At 36.0% G+C, this 14,840-nt stretch overlaps 3 protein-coding genes across 3 annotated transcripts in view; all 3 read left to right on the top strand.

Moving 5' to 3' along the window:
- LOC134815899 (cilia- and flagella-associated protein 53-like) overlaps positions 1–14,840 on the top strand; it is an 889,273-nt gene that overhangs the window by 617,850 nt on the left and 256,583 nt on the right. The window lies entirely within an intron of this gene.
- On the top strand, positions 27–11,312 carry LOC134815907 (DNA replication complex GINS protein SLD5-like). Its single transcript, XM_063824511.1, has 5 exons — positions 27–188; positions 4,787–4,943; positions 8,330–8,484; positions 9,638–9,776; positions 11,132–11,312. Exons 1-5 carry the CDS (start codon positions 115–117, stop codon positions 11,243–11,245), a joined length of 639 nt encoding a protein of 212 aa, XP_063680581.1. The 5' UTR covers positions 27–114; the 3' UTR covers positions 11,246–11,312.
- LOC134815904 (intraflagellar transport protein 52 homolog) overlaps positions 10,227–14,840 on the top strand; it is a 40,014-nt gene continuing 35,400 nt past the window's right edge. The window contains exon 1 of the mRNA XM_063824508.1: positions 10,227–10,236. The gene's annotated coding sequence lies outside the window, so the exon portion shown is untranslated. The remainder of the gene's footprint in view (positions 10,237–14,840) is intronic.

Here is a 14,840-nt window from a genome sequence, read left to right as displayed (position 1 = left end):
TAAAGTTTTGAAGTTCGAGTTATCTGATCTCATGATGTGACAGTGTGACAATAATATTAATATCGCTATTGTTTTTCTTAATTACAATTAACGTTATGTGTTTGTTAGCAAGGTATGGATATATCGCTAAATGATACTGGAAATGATGAAGAATATGAACAACTGACCGCTGCCCAGGTCCTTCAAAGGCAAGGAATCCTTTCTCCATTTAGTTTATACAGTCTAGATATTATATTATGTAGGATACGAAAATAGTAAATTATACTGACCTATCTATAGCTTGGACAGAATCGAGATAATTTAGTTCGACATGTCTAGTAACTAGTTTCGCTTTCATAACCTACCAAGTCTGATCAAATTCTGCTTTCCAAATTTGGCTCAAAAGAAAGTGTAATAAAAAATTATTCACATGCCTCCTCATACTATATCAACATATCGGCAAGCCTCATATTTCCCTCTGCAAGCCTCGGGAAATATCAATACTTTCACTTACTCGGCTAGCCTCGTGGGCGAAAGTTTTGATACCGCAAGGATACAAGGATACAAGGATACAAGGATACAAGGATACAAAGATACAAGGATACAAGGATACAAGGATACAAGATACAAGAATACAAGGATACAAGGATACAAAGATACAAGGATACAAGGATACAAGATACAAGGATACAAGGATACAAAGATACAAGGATACAAGGATACAAGGGTCAGGGATACAAGGATACAAGGATACTTGAAGGATACAAGGATACAAGGATACAATGATACAAGGATACAAGGATACAAGGATACAAGGATACAAAGATACAAGGATACAAGGATACAAGGATACAAGGATACAAGGATACAAGATACAAGGCTACAAGGATACAAAGATACAAGCATACAAGGATACAAGGTTACAAAGATACAAGGATACAAGGGTCAAGGATACAAGGATACGATGATACAAGGATACAAGGATACAAGGATACAAGGATACAAGGATACAAGGATACAAGGATACAAGGATACAAGGATACAAGGATACAAGGATACAAGGATACAAGGATACAAGGATACAACCTGACACAAGAGGGATAATTACTTTATTGAGTACACAATACACGTATTCCTGAAATAATGTAAGTTAAAAATAATTATTTACAAATAATATGTTGCAATAATTTAACTTTTATTACTTATCTGTGTCTGTGAGAGTCTCTAAGTTTCGATGGAGAATGTTAGGACATATCTAAAGAGGACAGGAAGACTCACCAGCATACACCTCTATGTTATTTGCTATAAATTCTGATATTTTTATGGAAGGGAGACGGGGTAGACCATGTTTAAACTTATTAGATGTTATTAGAAAAGACTTGACTAGTAGAAATCTTGATATTAGACTTAAGAATTTGACTGATTTCGAAGACCTTAGATTTTTAGCTTTAGATAGGGAGGAGTGGAAGAAGTTAGAAGATGGTTGATGTTTTTTGTTTTCTTTTTTATGCGTTTTGATATCTATAAGGTGCCTAGGATGCTCTTTTAAAGAGATATTTCGTACTTTGAAAGATTTACTACTACTACTTATTATTATTATTTGTTGATTTCATATTCTCTCGAATTTTCTGTACACCAATGACACTGCGACTAAAGGAACTAATGACAAATAAAACAATTTTTTTTTTGTTGGGGACCGGCCCGAAGTACCAGCCAATGTTTACTCAAAAAATAATATATATAATAAGTGTTATCACTTCAAACTCAAAACTCATACAAGATTATATCTCATTAAAACGATTAAAATGTATATAATAGAGCTTGTCGAACAAAACATAGCTGAGCACATATAAAGTTGCCTTTAGTTGAAATTATCATATTAATATGCTTTTAGAGTTGTTAGAGTGGAGACAGGCGCATAGCTACTGCTAGCTAGCTATTCCAAAATTTTTAAAATTTAACGACTGTTATCAGTCGCATAGCGTCATGCCGTTTTTGCTGGCGAATTGATGGCAGTGTAACTGAGATGGTATGCAGTGAAATTGATTCTGTGATGGCGTGCTTATGGGACAGAGTTATTATTAGCATTACGGTTGATGTTGTGCTCTGATGACTGATTTCCTTAGTCCCGTTATATTGTATAACATAAAGTTAGGCCATTCGTCTGCAATGCCCTCGTTTTGTTGATCAATGAGCATGTTTTTTATGCACCTTTTGTAGATGTTAAGGTTGAATAGACTTGGCAAGGAAGTTGCTGCGACACTATATCTGTTTATTGCTAATAGTGGACCTTTGTAGAATACTGAATTATTGTAAGGGTGTTTACCGTATTCATCTGACCATAAAGCTGTAAGACTCGAATCCGGATCGGCGACGTTAAATATTGGTGCACTGTTAGGTATTGTTTTCTTTATAGAGGGAGGCACTAGACTTGGGAAGTTTTTTAGCTTATGTATAAAAACTAATGCGTTCTTTACGATGATACTATGAACTGTCAATATTTTGTGTACATAGAAACCAGACTTGGTACTTGCTGGTGGTGTACCATCTTTGTACCAGTAATTAACAAAACCTGGTAGTATTGCTCTAAGACCCATTTTCTGTTTAACAAATAGTGTTTCTATATGGGATTTGGCAGCAAAACCCCAGACGAGGGAGCAGTAATTAAGGTGAGACTGCACAAAGCTGTGATATATTTGTAAACGTGCTTCCAGAGGCAAATATTTTTTAAGTTTGTACATGACTCCAATGTATCTGGCCATTTTCATTTTCATGGCAGAAATATGTTGCGACCAGTTCAGTTTGTTATCTATTATAACACCTAAGAAACGGGCTTCTGTTTTTCTTTCGATTGTGACACCAGAAATTACTACATCGCGATAAATGAGGTTTCTTTGTCGAGAAAAGATCATATAATTCGTTTTTTTAAGATTTAGAGCTAATCCGTTGTTATCTACCCATTTAACTAAGACATCGCTAAGAATTTTGAGCTTATCATAAACCTCGTTTATATTTTCTCCTGTTAGGAAAATGTTTGCATCATCTGCGTACATGATGAAATTAGCTATTTCTGATATTTGAGGAAGATCGTTTATGTAGATTATAAAAAGGAGAGGTCCCAAAATTGAACCTTGGGGTACACCGTAAATAATTGGATTGGCTGAGGATTCAGAGGATCCAATTGATACAAACTGGTTTCTGTTCATAAGATATGATTTAAACCAGTTTAAAGCTAGACCTCTTATGCCATAGTGCTCGAGCTTATTCAGGAGTATGGAGTGATCCACAAGGTCAAAGGCTTTGCTAAAGTCAATCAAAAGGAGCAAAGTAACTTGCTTTTTAGACATTGAATTGAGGATTCTGTCTTTAGCATTAAGAAGTGCATGTTCACAAGACCTACCTGGGCGGAAGCCGTATTGATTTTCACAAAGTATATTGTAGGTATCCAAGAAATTTATGACTCGATTGTGCATAAGCTTTTCGTAGACTTTTGAGAAAGTGGCAAGTAGAGATATCGGTCTGTAATTTTTGATGTCAGTTTTAGATCCACCTTTATGTACAGGAACTACTTTTGCCGTTTTCAAGGCTTCGGGAAAGACCCCTTGTTCGAACGAGCTGTTAACAACGTGGGCCAATACAGTGGTAAAATTATGACAGCTGTTGGCAATTTTGAGTGGTTGGATTTTGGTGTCAAGAGTAGCTTTATTCTTAAATAGGTTAATAACGTCTTGAACTTCGGTAGTTGTGACTGGTTTTATGTAGATACTATTTGGAGAAGGGTTACGTAGTGTCCCCTGGGCCCCACCAGGATCGAAAGTGGTCCTACTACTAATTTCAGATTTAATTTTTGGAGCGATGTTTGAGAAGTGATCATTAAATTTTTCTGCTACTGCTGCCGGAGTGCTGACTTGTCCGTTTTCGTCCGACAGTTTTATCGATGTAGGTTTGCCTGGTTTCTTATTCAGAAGTCCGTTAATCATCTGCCACTGCTTCTTAGAATTATCTGTGTTGTTCAAAGAATTTTTTGTAGTGTATGTTTTTGGCTTTGTCAACGTGTTTGGTGCAAAACTTTTTCAAACGGTCATATTTTAGCTGGTTCCTATCAACTGGTTCCTTAACAAAATCATGATATGCCTGATTTTTACGTTCTATAGCTTCTTCAAGCCAGGGCAGTATCCATGGTTTGGGATTAACACGTTCATTTTGTCTGCGCTCGGACTGTCTTTTTGTCGGGTAGGCAGCGTTATAAATCCTGTTGTAAGCCGAATTTAAACAATCAAACTGCTGGTTAGCATCAGGGGTATTTGTTAGTATTACAGACCAATTTTCTTCCATTATTAAATCTCTAAATTTATGGTTGTTGGCCTCATTAAAACTACGTACGTTGGTTTGTGTTGGATTTTGATTATAAGATGCGGAGCGGTAATTGCTGGTGGATGTATTATCAAGATTAATTGTTGTAACTATCGCTAAGTGATCCGACAGATCTGTCGTTAATACGTTGCAGCTTATTGTATCTTCAAGATTGTTCGTGTAGATATGATCAATAAGCGTGGCACTGTGGTCTGTTATGCGAGACAATAACAAAGTAACAAAAATAGCCAATATTTCGGTAGCACAGCCGGTACCGTCAAAACGTTCCTCGAGAGTGTGCCTCCACACCATATTCTGTAATAATTTAGAAATCTTATATTATGCTAATTTAAAAGCATAAATATAAGATAAAATAATATAAGCACCATATTTAATAATAGCAATTAATAGTATTACTAGATTTACACAAAAGTATTAACTAAGATATCTCCAGATTAGAGGAGTACTGGGTAAACGAGCGGTTGTCGCCCTATCTACTGGAGACTCAACAAGAAGTTGTAGACTGCTTGCTGGAACAATGCCAGACTGTGGAGAACAACTTCCCTCAGGCATCCTCATTCGCTGTTGGAATACATCAACTTGAGATACAGGTATTATGTTCATTTCGTTTCAGCGTATAAAATACATGGTGACTGACTACGTTAGAACTCACTAATTAACATCCTTTCAGCGTATAAAATACATGGTGACTGACTACGTTAGAACTCACTAATTAACATCCTTTCAGCGTATAAAATACATGGTGACTGACTACGTTAGAACTCACTAATTAACATCCTTTCAGTGTATAAAATACATGGTGACTGACTACGTTAGAACTCACTAATTAACATCCTTTCAGCGTATAAAATACATGGTGACTGACTACTTTAGAACTCACTAATTAACATCCTTTCAGCGTATAAAATACATGGTGACTGACTACGTTAGAACTCACTAATTAATATCCTTTCAGCGTATAAAATACATGGTGACTGACTACGTTAGAACTCACTAATTAACATCCTTTCAGCGTATAAAATACATGGTGACTGACTACGTTAGAACTCACTAATTAACATCCTTTCAGCGTATAAAATACATGGTGACTGACTACGTTAGAACTCACTAATTAATATCATTTCAGCGTATAAAATACATGGTGACTGACTACGTTAGAACTCACTAATTAACATCCTTTCAGCGTATAAAATACATGGTGACTGACTACGTTAGAACTCACTACTTAACATCCTTTCAGCGTATAAAATACATGGTGACTGACTACGTTAGAACTCACTAATTAACATCCTTTCAGCGTATAAAATACATGGTGACTGACTACGTTAGAACTCACTAATTAACATCATTTCAGCGTATAAAATACATGGTGACTGACTACGTTAGAACTCACTAATTAACATCATTTCAGCGTATAAAATACATGGTGACTGACTACGTTAGAACTCACTAATTAACATCCTTTCAGCGTATAAAATACATGGTGACTGACTACGTTAGAACTCACTAATTAACATCCTTTCAGCGTATAAAATACATGGTGACTGACTACGTTAGAACTCACTAATTAACATCCGTTCAGCGTATAAAATACATGGTGACTGACTACGTTAGAACTCACTAATTAACATCCTTTCAGCGTATAAAATACATGGTGACTGACTACGTTAGAACTCGCTAATTAACATCCTTTCAGCGTATAAAATACATGGTGACTGACTACGTTAGAACTCACTAATTAACATCCTTTCAGCGTATAAAATACATGGTGACTGACTACGTTAGAACTCACTAATTAACATCCTTTCAGCGTATAAAATACATGGTGACTGACTACGTTAGAACTCACTAATTAACATCCTTTCAGCGTATAAAATACATGGTGACTGACTACGTTAGAACTCACTAATTAACATCCTTTCAGCGTATAAAATACATGGTGACTGACTACGTTAGAACTCACTAATTAACATCCTTTCAGCGTATAAAATACATGGTGACTGACTACGTTAGAACTCACTAATTAACATCCTTTCAGCGTATAAAATACATGGTGACTGACTACGTTAGAACTCACTACTTAACATCCTTTCAGCGTATAAAATACATGGTGACTGACTACGTTAGAACTCACTAATTAACATCCTTTCAGCGTATAAAATACATGGTGACTGACTACGTTAGAACTCGCTATTTAACATCCTTTCAGCGTATAAAATACATGGTGACTGACTACGTTAGAACTCGCTATTTAACATCCTTTCAGCGTATAAAATACATGGTGACTGACTACGTTAGAACTCACTAATTAACATCCTTTCAGCGTATAAAATACATGGTGACTGACTACGTTAGAACTCACTAATTAACATCCTTTCAGCGTATAAAATACATGGTGACTGACTACGTTAGAACTCACTAATTAACATCCTTTCAGCGTATAAAATACATGGTGACTGACTACGTTAGAACTCGCTATCTAACATCCTTTCAGCGTATAAAATACATGGTGACTGACTACGTTAGAACTCACTAATTAACATCCTTTCAGCGTATAAAATACATGGTGACTGACTACGTTAGAACTCGCTATTTAACATCCTTTCAGCGTATAAAATACATGGTAGCTGACTACGTTAGAACTCACTAATTAACATCCTTTCAGCGTATAAAATACATGGTGACTGACTATGTTAGAACTCACTAATTAACATCCTTTCAGCGTATAAAATACATGGTGACTGACTACGTTAGAACTCACTAATTAACATCCTTTCAGCGTATAAAATACATGGTGACTGACTACGTTAGAACTCACTAATTAACATCCTTTCAGCGTATAAAATACATGGTGACTGACTACGTTAGAACTCACTAATTAACATCCTTTCAGCGTATAAAATACATGGTGACTGACTACGTTAGAACTCACTATTTAACATCCTTTCAGCGTATAAAATACATGGTGACTGACTACGTTAGAACTCACTAATTAACATCCTTTCAGCGTATAAAATACATGGTGACTGACTACGTTAGAACTCACTAATTAACATCCTTTCAGCGTATAAAATACATGGTGACTGACTACGTTAGAACTCACTAATTAACATCCTTTCAGCGTATAAAATACATGGTGACTGACTACGTTAGAACTCACTAATTAACATCCTTTCAGCGTATAAAATACATGGTGACTGACTACGTTAGAACTCACTAATTAACATCCTTTCAGCGTATAAAATACATGGTGACTGACTACGTTAGAACTCACTAATTAACATCCTTTCAGCGTATAAAATACATGGTGACTGACTACGTTAGAACTCGCTATCTAACATCCTTTCAGCGTATAAAATACATGGTGACTGACTACGTTAGAACTCACTAATTAACATCCTTTCAGCGTATAAAATACATGGTGACTGACTACGTTAGAACTCGCTATTTAACATCCTTTCAGCGTATAAAATACATGGTAGCTGACTACGTTAGAACTCACTAATTAACATCCTTTCAGCGTATAAAATACATGGTGACTGACTATGTTAGAACTCACTAATTAACATCCTTTCAGCGTATAAAATACATGGTGACTGACTACGTTAGAACTCACTAATTAACATCCTTTCAGCGTATAAAATACATGGTGACTGACTACGTTAGAACTCACTAATTAACATCCTTTCAGCGTATAAAATACATGGTGACTGACTACGTTAGAACTCACTAATTAACATCCTTTCAGCGTATAAAATACATGGTGACTGACTACGTTAGAACTCACTATTTAACATCCTTTCAGCGTATAAAATACATGGTGACTGACTACGTTAGAACTCACTAATTAACATCCTTTCAGCGTATAAAATACATGGTGACTGACTACGTTAGAACTCACTAATTAATATCCTTTCAGCGTATAAAATACATGGTGACTGACTACGTTAGAACTCACTAATTAATATCCTTTCAGCGTATAAAATACATGGTGACTGACTATGTTAGATGCCGACTGAAGAAAATAGAGCAGCACGCTGAGTACGCTCTGGAAGAAGAACTGGTTAAAGATGATCAGAGTGTCCCCCATCTTTCTCCATCTGAATTTGTTTTTGCCAGAGAATTTCATAGGTTCGCTATATTGTTTTCTTAATTTGACTTTTATATCAGAATTTCGGCACGGTATAGAGAGGCACGGTATAGAGAGGCACGGTATAGAGAGGCACGGTATAGAGAGGCACGGTATAGAGAGGCACGGTATAGAGAGGCACGGTATAGAGAGGCACGGTATAGAGAGGCACGGTATAGAGAGGCACGGTATAGAGAGGCACGGTATAGAGAGGCACGGTATAGAGAGGCACGGTATAGAGAGGTTTTACTGTAACTCTCAAAGTTAGCACTCGCACTGAAGTATTCAAATTGTCAAAATTATTGTATATAACGTCATGCTGCATGCACTGTCAGTTCTACAATAATTTATTCTTCATAACATTATAAATGAACTAGTGTAACCCGGCCTTCGGCCGGGATTTCACTGCCGCAGTTAAAAAGGGTAGGAGTATTTACCCACTGAGTAAAACCCGCATTAGGTGATCAATTCTATTCGGAGTGCCCTCACGTATCCAATAGTATCTTAAACAATAGTATCTTAAACAGTAATCAATAGAAATTAACCCTTATTAACTCCGCACCACACCCGCATATTTAAAAACATGCATTACATATTTACATTGTTGTATAAAAGTATGAACTCTCTCTACAGTTCAAACAGACCGCTATAAGCGCTCCCTCCCCTAATAAGTTTAAAGTATCCATGACAGTATAATTATGATATATGTACCAACGCTACATAATATTATGCAGTAATGGGAGAGAGAGCAAGCCCCGAAACTCTTACCGTTTTCTTGATTAAGCTGCTCAAGCCATTTTATCTAACATTTGTGGTACAAAACCATCAATTAAACCACTTACCACCAACCGATCTAAAACCCCTTTACCATTTGACTCCCTCATAGTTTTGTCGGCACTATACCGAAAAAACCAGCCCCGTAACTCTTACCGTTTTCTTGATTAAGCCGCTCGGAAATTACACGCAGACACACAGACAGAACACACACACACACACACACATTCTGAGATTATTGTTTAAGATGATGTTATACATATTTCATGATAAAATTATTGTTAAGAATACAATATGTTAAGAATACCATCATAACACGATAATATGATCTCATTATAATCAGTAATTTTGATCAGTGACAGTAACCATGGTAACTATCAGGAATACACAGAATCATTTCTCGGAAATAGCCTTGAAACACATGCCATCGGCATTTCAAAAGCTCGGCAAGCAAAAGAGCATGACAGTACCCAACCTGAATACCTTCATCTTCTTCAAAGTCAAGGAGGATGTGAACGATGTGAGTTGTCACCTTTATTCGCTCTTAAAAGTTAAAACGTAGAGGGACATACTATCCTCAACTAGCAGGAACTCGTCTAACCCTAAATGGTGTCAACAGTCAAGAGACTAAAATTATTATTACCTATTTAATTCGCGTTTTTGACGCCACTTGGGGGTCCACATTTTTTTATTTTTTTCATGCTGATTTGAAGGCCATTTGCATTAAGGCATTTGACCCAGTCAAAAAAGTTTCAGTTTTATATCTTTTACGGAACGTAGTGTTAAAGTTGATGCCGTGGTGTCAGTAAAATGGTACGGATATATATAATATAACTATACAATTCGAACAATCGAAACAAACCAAATTGGCGGGCAAACGATCCGTATCATGATATGTATAAAACAATACCAATCATCAGTGCCAAATAGAATAATGAATTGTAGCGCTATGACATGTTGCTCCTTTATAAAATAATTTGTATCGATCATGAAACATTTTCAAAATTATAGAAATTTACAAAATTTCCAAAAAATCTTCTTACGTAACAGTTTATTGTGTCCGTCAAAATTTTAGAATTGTCTATGAAGTAAGGCCTTCGTGAAGTGGTAGAGGAAAATTCTTTACTGAGTTCCGTGAAGCTGGTAGAATTAGGATCCGTATTTGAGAGTTAATTGTTGATTCTGGTTATCAAACGAGAGTGCTCAACAACGACGAGTCGAAGGAGCATAACTAATAAATAGTTGTTGCTTGGTTTCCCAAGGAGAGTGCTCGACTGCAGTTAAGCAGGAGCATTATAATTCGAACAACTGAAACAAATCAAATTGGCGGGCAAACGATCCGTTTCATGATATGTATAAAACAATACCAATCATCAGTGCCAAATAGAATATTAACTCTCTTTGGGAAACCAAGCAACAACTATTTATTAGTTATGCTCCGAAAATTGGACCCCCAAGTGGTGTCAAAATCACAAAATAAATAAATATTGTTTTAGCTTGACACCACTTATTATTTAAAAACGTTAGACGGGTTTCTGCTAGTATCGATAATAGATACTACTTCCATACATACACAATAATATACACCAATACTATACAGAAATAATTACAACAACCAAACGAGATCTTCAGGAAACGATTGCCTATAAAGCACCAGAATAAAGGATTAAATAATATTACAATTAGTGTATTAAGCTGAAGAGAAAATTATATTTCTAATTGTTTCGTAACGTTTCTAATCTTTTAAAGATGTTTTGAAACACTGAGTGGAGACTCTCACAAGTCACATTGTCCCAAAACATCAATTATATGATCTACCCACTCAAAAAAGCGAAAACAGACTATTATTGTTTCTTATCTTTGTAATTTCTTCAGGTGCAAATTGATCCTCGCGAGACTCCAGTTGATCTGTCTAAGGATGAGATCCACATATCAAAATACTTGCCCATCGCTCCATTATTAGAACAATCTAAGTTGAAATTAGTTTAGTGTAATTAATTTTTTTGAAGTAAGCTTCTCAAGATATTATAATGTATTATCTTAGCTTCTTAAGTTCACCCTGATTTTTTTTGAAACTTGATTTCGAGATAGACCAACAAACTAGTAACGGTGACCAAAGCTTTTAGGGGGTCCCGGACCCCAACCGCCAAACGATGCCCGCAGGGCAGCCATGCCCATATTTGGTCCAAATTAGGCCCAATTTAACCAAATACCCTTTAAACATATTTGGCGGCCAAATTCTACAATTTGCTGTGCATTTTTCAGAATTTGGCCGCCAATTTTTTTAAAGGCCTAACTCAAAATTCTACTACAAAACTTAAATGCGATTCTGCGTTGATTCTGAAAATTTCATGAAAAAATATTGAAACCCTATTGAGTTCTATTGTTTTGAGCGAAATCAGTTTCGAAAATATCGTGAATTGAGTTTAATGGGCGATTTTGTTCATAATTTTTACAATTATTTGAACACAGAATCCACAGTTAGGTAGATATTGAGCTGATAATCGTAGATAATGCGTAGTTTAGGCTTACCTAAGTATAAAGTTGGTTTCATTCAAAAATATTGATATTTGACCAATTTACATATAATTATGGGCCAAAATCGATCGAATTTGGTGCGTATGCCCAAATATGGGCATATAGTTTTCAGCTCATAACTCAGTAATTTTTTGTCCAATCTTAATGAAACTTCATATACGAGTTCAGGGGACCACTAGCTACAAGTAGAGCACCTAAAACCTGGGTTTTGGGCATGTTTCTGGTTATTTGGTTAAATTGGGTCTAATTTGGACCAAATATGGGCGCGCTGCCCCGCGGTCCTAGTTTGCTGGTCAACTGCTATCTCGAAACCAAGTTTCACAAAAACATCAGGGTGAACCCCCCTAAAGATATAATGTATTATCTTTTGGAATACAGTAAAACCCTGGTTTACTAAATTTACTGTGGTCATTTCATTCTCCAAAGGGATTAACATTATAGTATTAAATATATTATACATATAATTATAATATACATACCTTAGTTTATTTATAGCGGGTTTTATTTTGGCGGGTAAAAATAATGGCGGGTTAAAATATGGCGGAATTTCCGAAAAATCGGCCGAATTTAACCCGCCATAATTAAACGAACTAAGGTTAGTAGGTACATACCGCAGATTTACTACTTCGTTTTCCCAATTTTACGGTAAACCAGGGTTTGTAATTTAATTTTCAATAATATTTGACTTTCAAGATAAAACTCTCTTTATGTTTATTGACCACGGTAATATTTTATCTTTTAAAATTGTCATTAATTGTTTTTGCTGAGATTTTTTATAACAGCGATCATTTTGGTTGCTTGGTTACTTATATTTTCGTATATTTGATAGCTCCAAAGAGCATTATATTTGGGAATACAGCCGATCCTACTTTGTATGCGAAATAAGAACAGTTGTTCCTTCAAAAATGTGTTCTAAAATTCAAGTTGCGATGAACTGCCCATATTTTATTAAGTAATTAGAAGTATCGTTCATAAATAATATAATCAGGAGATTCATTTTATGACGTTATATCCAAATTAACATTAAGCAAATGGGATGATACAAACTATTCAGGCTCTTTACTGCACCTTACCTGGGCACTAATTACCGATTAAGCTTAAATATCTAGTATAATCAAATACTATTAACTTTCACTCACCCGTAATACTATGATACCATCATTAGGCAGAGTAAGCTTCAAGGAGATTAAAATGCAGGGGTGCATTCATCGGATCACAACAAAATATTATGACGAAAAATGGTCCATCTTAATGGTATATTTATATGTTTCTGTCTAGTTCTTATGTACCGTCACAATAGTGACTTTAATATAACAGAATTTGTTTGTTTCACAGCGCTTATAAAGTTTATGATTGTTGATTTAATGGGCCAATGGGAGTGTAACTAGGGAGTGTAATATCTAGCTATTCAAGTGTAACTAGGGAGTGTAACTAGGGTAATATCTAGCTGTTCAAGTGTAACTAGGGAGTGTAACTAGGGTAATATCTAGCTGTTCAAGTGTAACTAGGGAGTGTAACTAGGGTAATATCTAGCTGTTCAAGTGTAACTAGGGAGTGTAACTAGGGTAATATCTAGCTGTTCAAGTGTAACTAGGGAGTGTAACTAGGGTAATATCTAGCTGTTCAAGTGTAACTACTAGTGTAACTAGGGTAATATCTAGCTATTCAAGTGTAACTAGGGAGTGTAACTAGGGTAATATCTAGCTGTTCAAGTGTAACTAGGGAGTGTAACTAGGGTAATATCTAGCTGTTCAAGTGTAACTAGGGAGTGTAACTAGGGTAATATCTAGCTGTTCAAGTGTAACTAGGGAGTGTAACTAGGGTAATATCTAGCTGTTCAAGTGTAACTAGGGAGTGTAACTAGGGTAATATCTAGCTGTTCAAGTGTAACTAGGGAGTGTAACTAGGGTAATATCTAGCTATTCAAGTGTAACTAGGGAGTGTAACTAGGGTAATATCTAGCTGTTCAAGTGTAACTAGGGAGTGTAACTAGGGTAATATCTAGCTGTTCAAGTGTAACTAGGGAGTGTAACTAGGGTAATATCTAGCTGTTCAAGTGTAACTAGGGAGTGTAACTAGGGTAATATCTAGCTGTTCAAGTGTAACTAGGGAGTGTAACTAGGGAGTGTAACTAGGGTAATATCTAGCTGTTCAAGTGTAACTACTAGTGTAACTAGGGTAATATCTAGCTGTTCAAGTGTAACTACTAGTGTAACTAGGGTAATATCTAGCTGTTCAAGTGTAACTAGGGAGTGTAACTAGGGTAATATCTAGCTGTTCAAGTGTAACTAGGGAGTGTAACTAGGGTAATATCTAGCTGTTCAAGTGTAACTAGGGTAATATCTAGCTGTTCAAGTGTAACTAGGGAGTGTAACTAGGGTAATATCTAGCTGTTCAAGTGTAACTAGGGAGTGTAACTAGGGTAATATCTAGCTGTTCAAGTGCAACTAGGGAGTGTAACTAGGGTAATATCTAGCTGTTCAAGTGTAACCCGAGTGTAACTAGGGTAATATCTAGCTGTTCAAGTGTAACTAGGGAGTGTAACTAGGGTAATATCTAGCTGTTCAAGTGTAACTAGGGAGTGTAACTAGGGTTATATCTAGCTGTTCAAGTGTAACTAGGGAGTGTAACTAGGGTAATATCTAGCTGTTCAAGTGTAACTAGGGAGTGTAACTAGGGAGTGTAATATCTAGCTGTTCAAGTGTAACTAGGGAGTGTAACTAGGGTAATATCTAGCTGTTCAAGTGTAACTAGGGAGTGTAACTAGGGTAATATCTAGCTGTTCAAGTGTAACTAGGGAGTGTAACTAGGGAGTGTAATATCTAGCTGTTCAAGTGTAACTAGGGAGTGTAACTAGGGTAATATCTAGCTGTTCAAGTGTAACTAGGGAGTGTAACTAGGGTAATATCTAGCTGTTCAAGTGTAACTAGGGAGTGTAACTAGGGTAATATCTAGCTGTTCAAGTGTAACTAGGGAGTGTAACTAGGGTTATATCTAGCTATTCAAGTGTAACTAGGGAGTGTAACTAGGGTAATATCTAGCTGTT

Source organism: Bolinopsis microptera, chromosome 5 (assembly GCF_026151205.1).
Source record: "Bolinopsis microptera isolate Bmic1 chromosome 5, MBARI_Bmic_1.0, whole genome shotgun sequence".
Classification (NCBI taxonomy): Eukaryota; Metazoa; Ctenophora; class Tentaculata; order Lobata; family Bolinopsidae; genus Bolinopsis; species Bolinopsis microptera.
Note: the sequence above shows the minus strand (reverse complement) of the source record. Positions and strands in the feature narration are given on the sequence as shown.

Excerpts from the sequence above, each read along its gene's own strand:
- LOC134815907 (XM_063824511.1), top strand. The coding sequence starts at position 115 with ATGGATATATCGCTAAATGATACTGGAAATGATGAAGAATATGAACAA. Across the intron at positions 189-4,786 it reads GCTGCCCAGGTCCTTCAAAG|ATTAGAGGAGTACTGGGTAA; the intron begins GCAAGGAATCCT and ends AGATATCTCCAG. Across the intron at positions 4,944-8,329 it reads TACATCAACTTGAGATACAG|CGTATAAAATACATGGTGAC; the intron begins GTATTATGTTCA and ends ATATCCTTTCAG.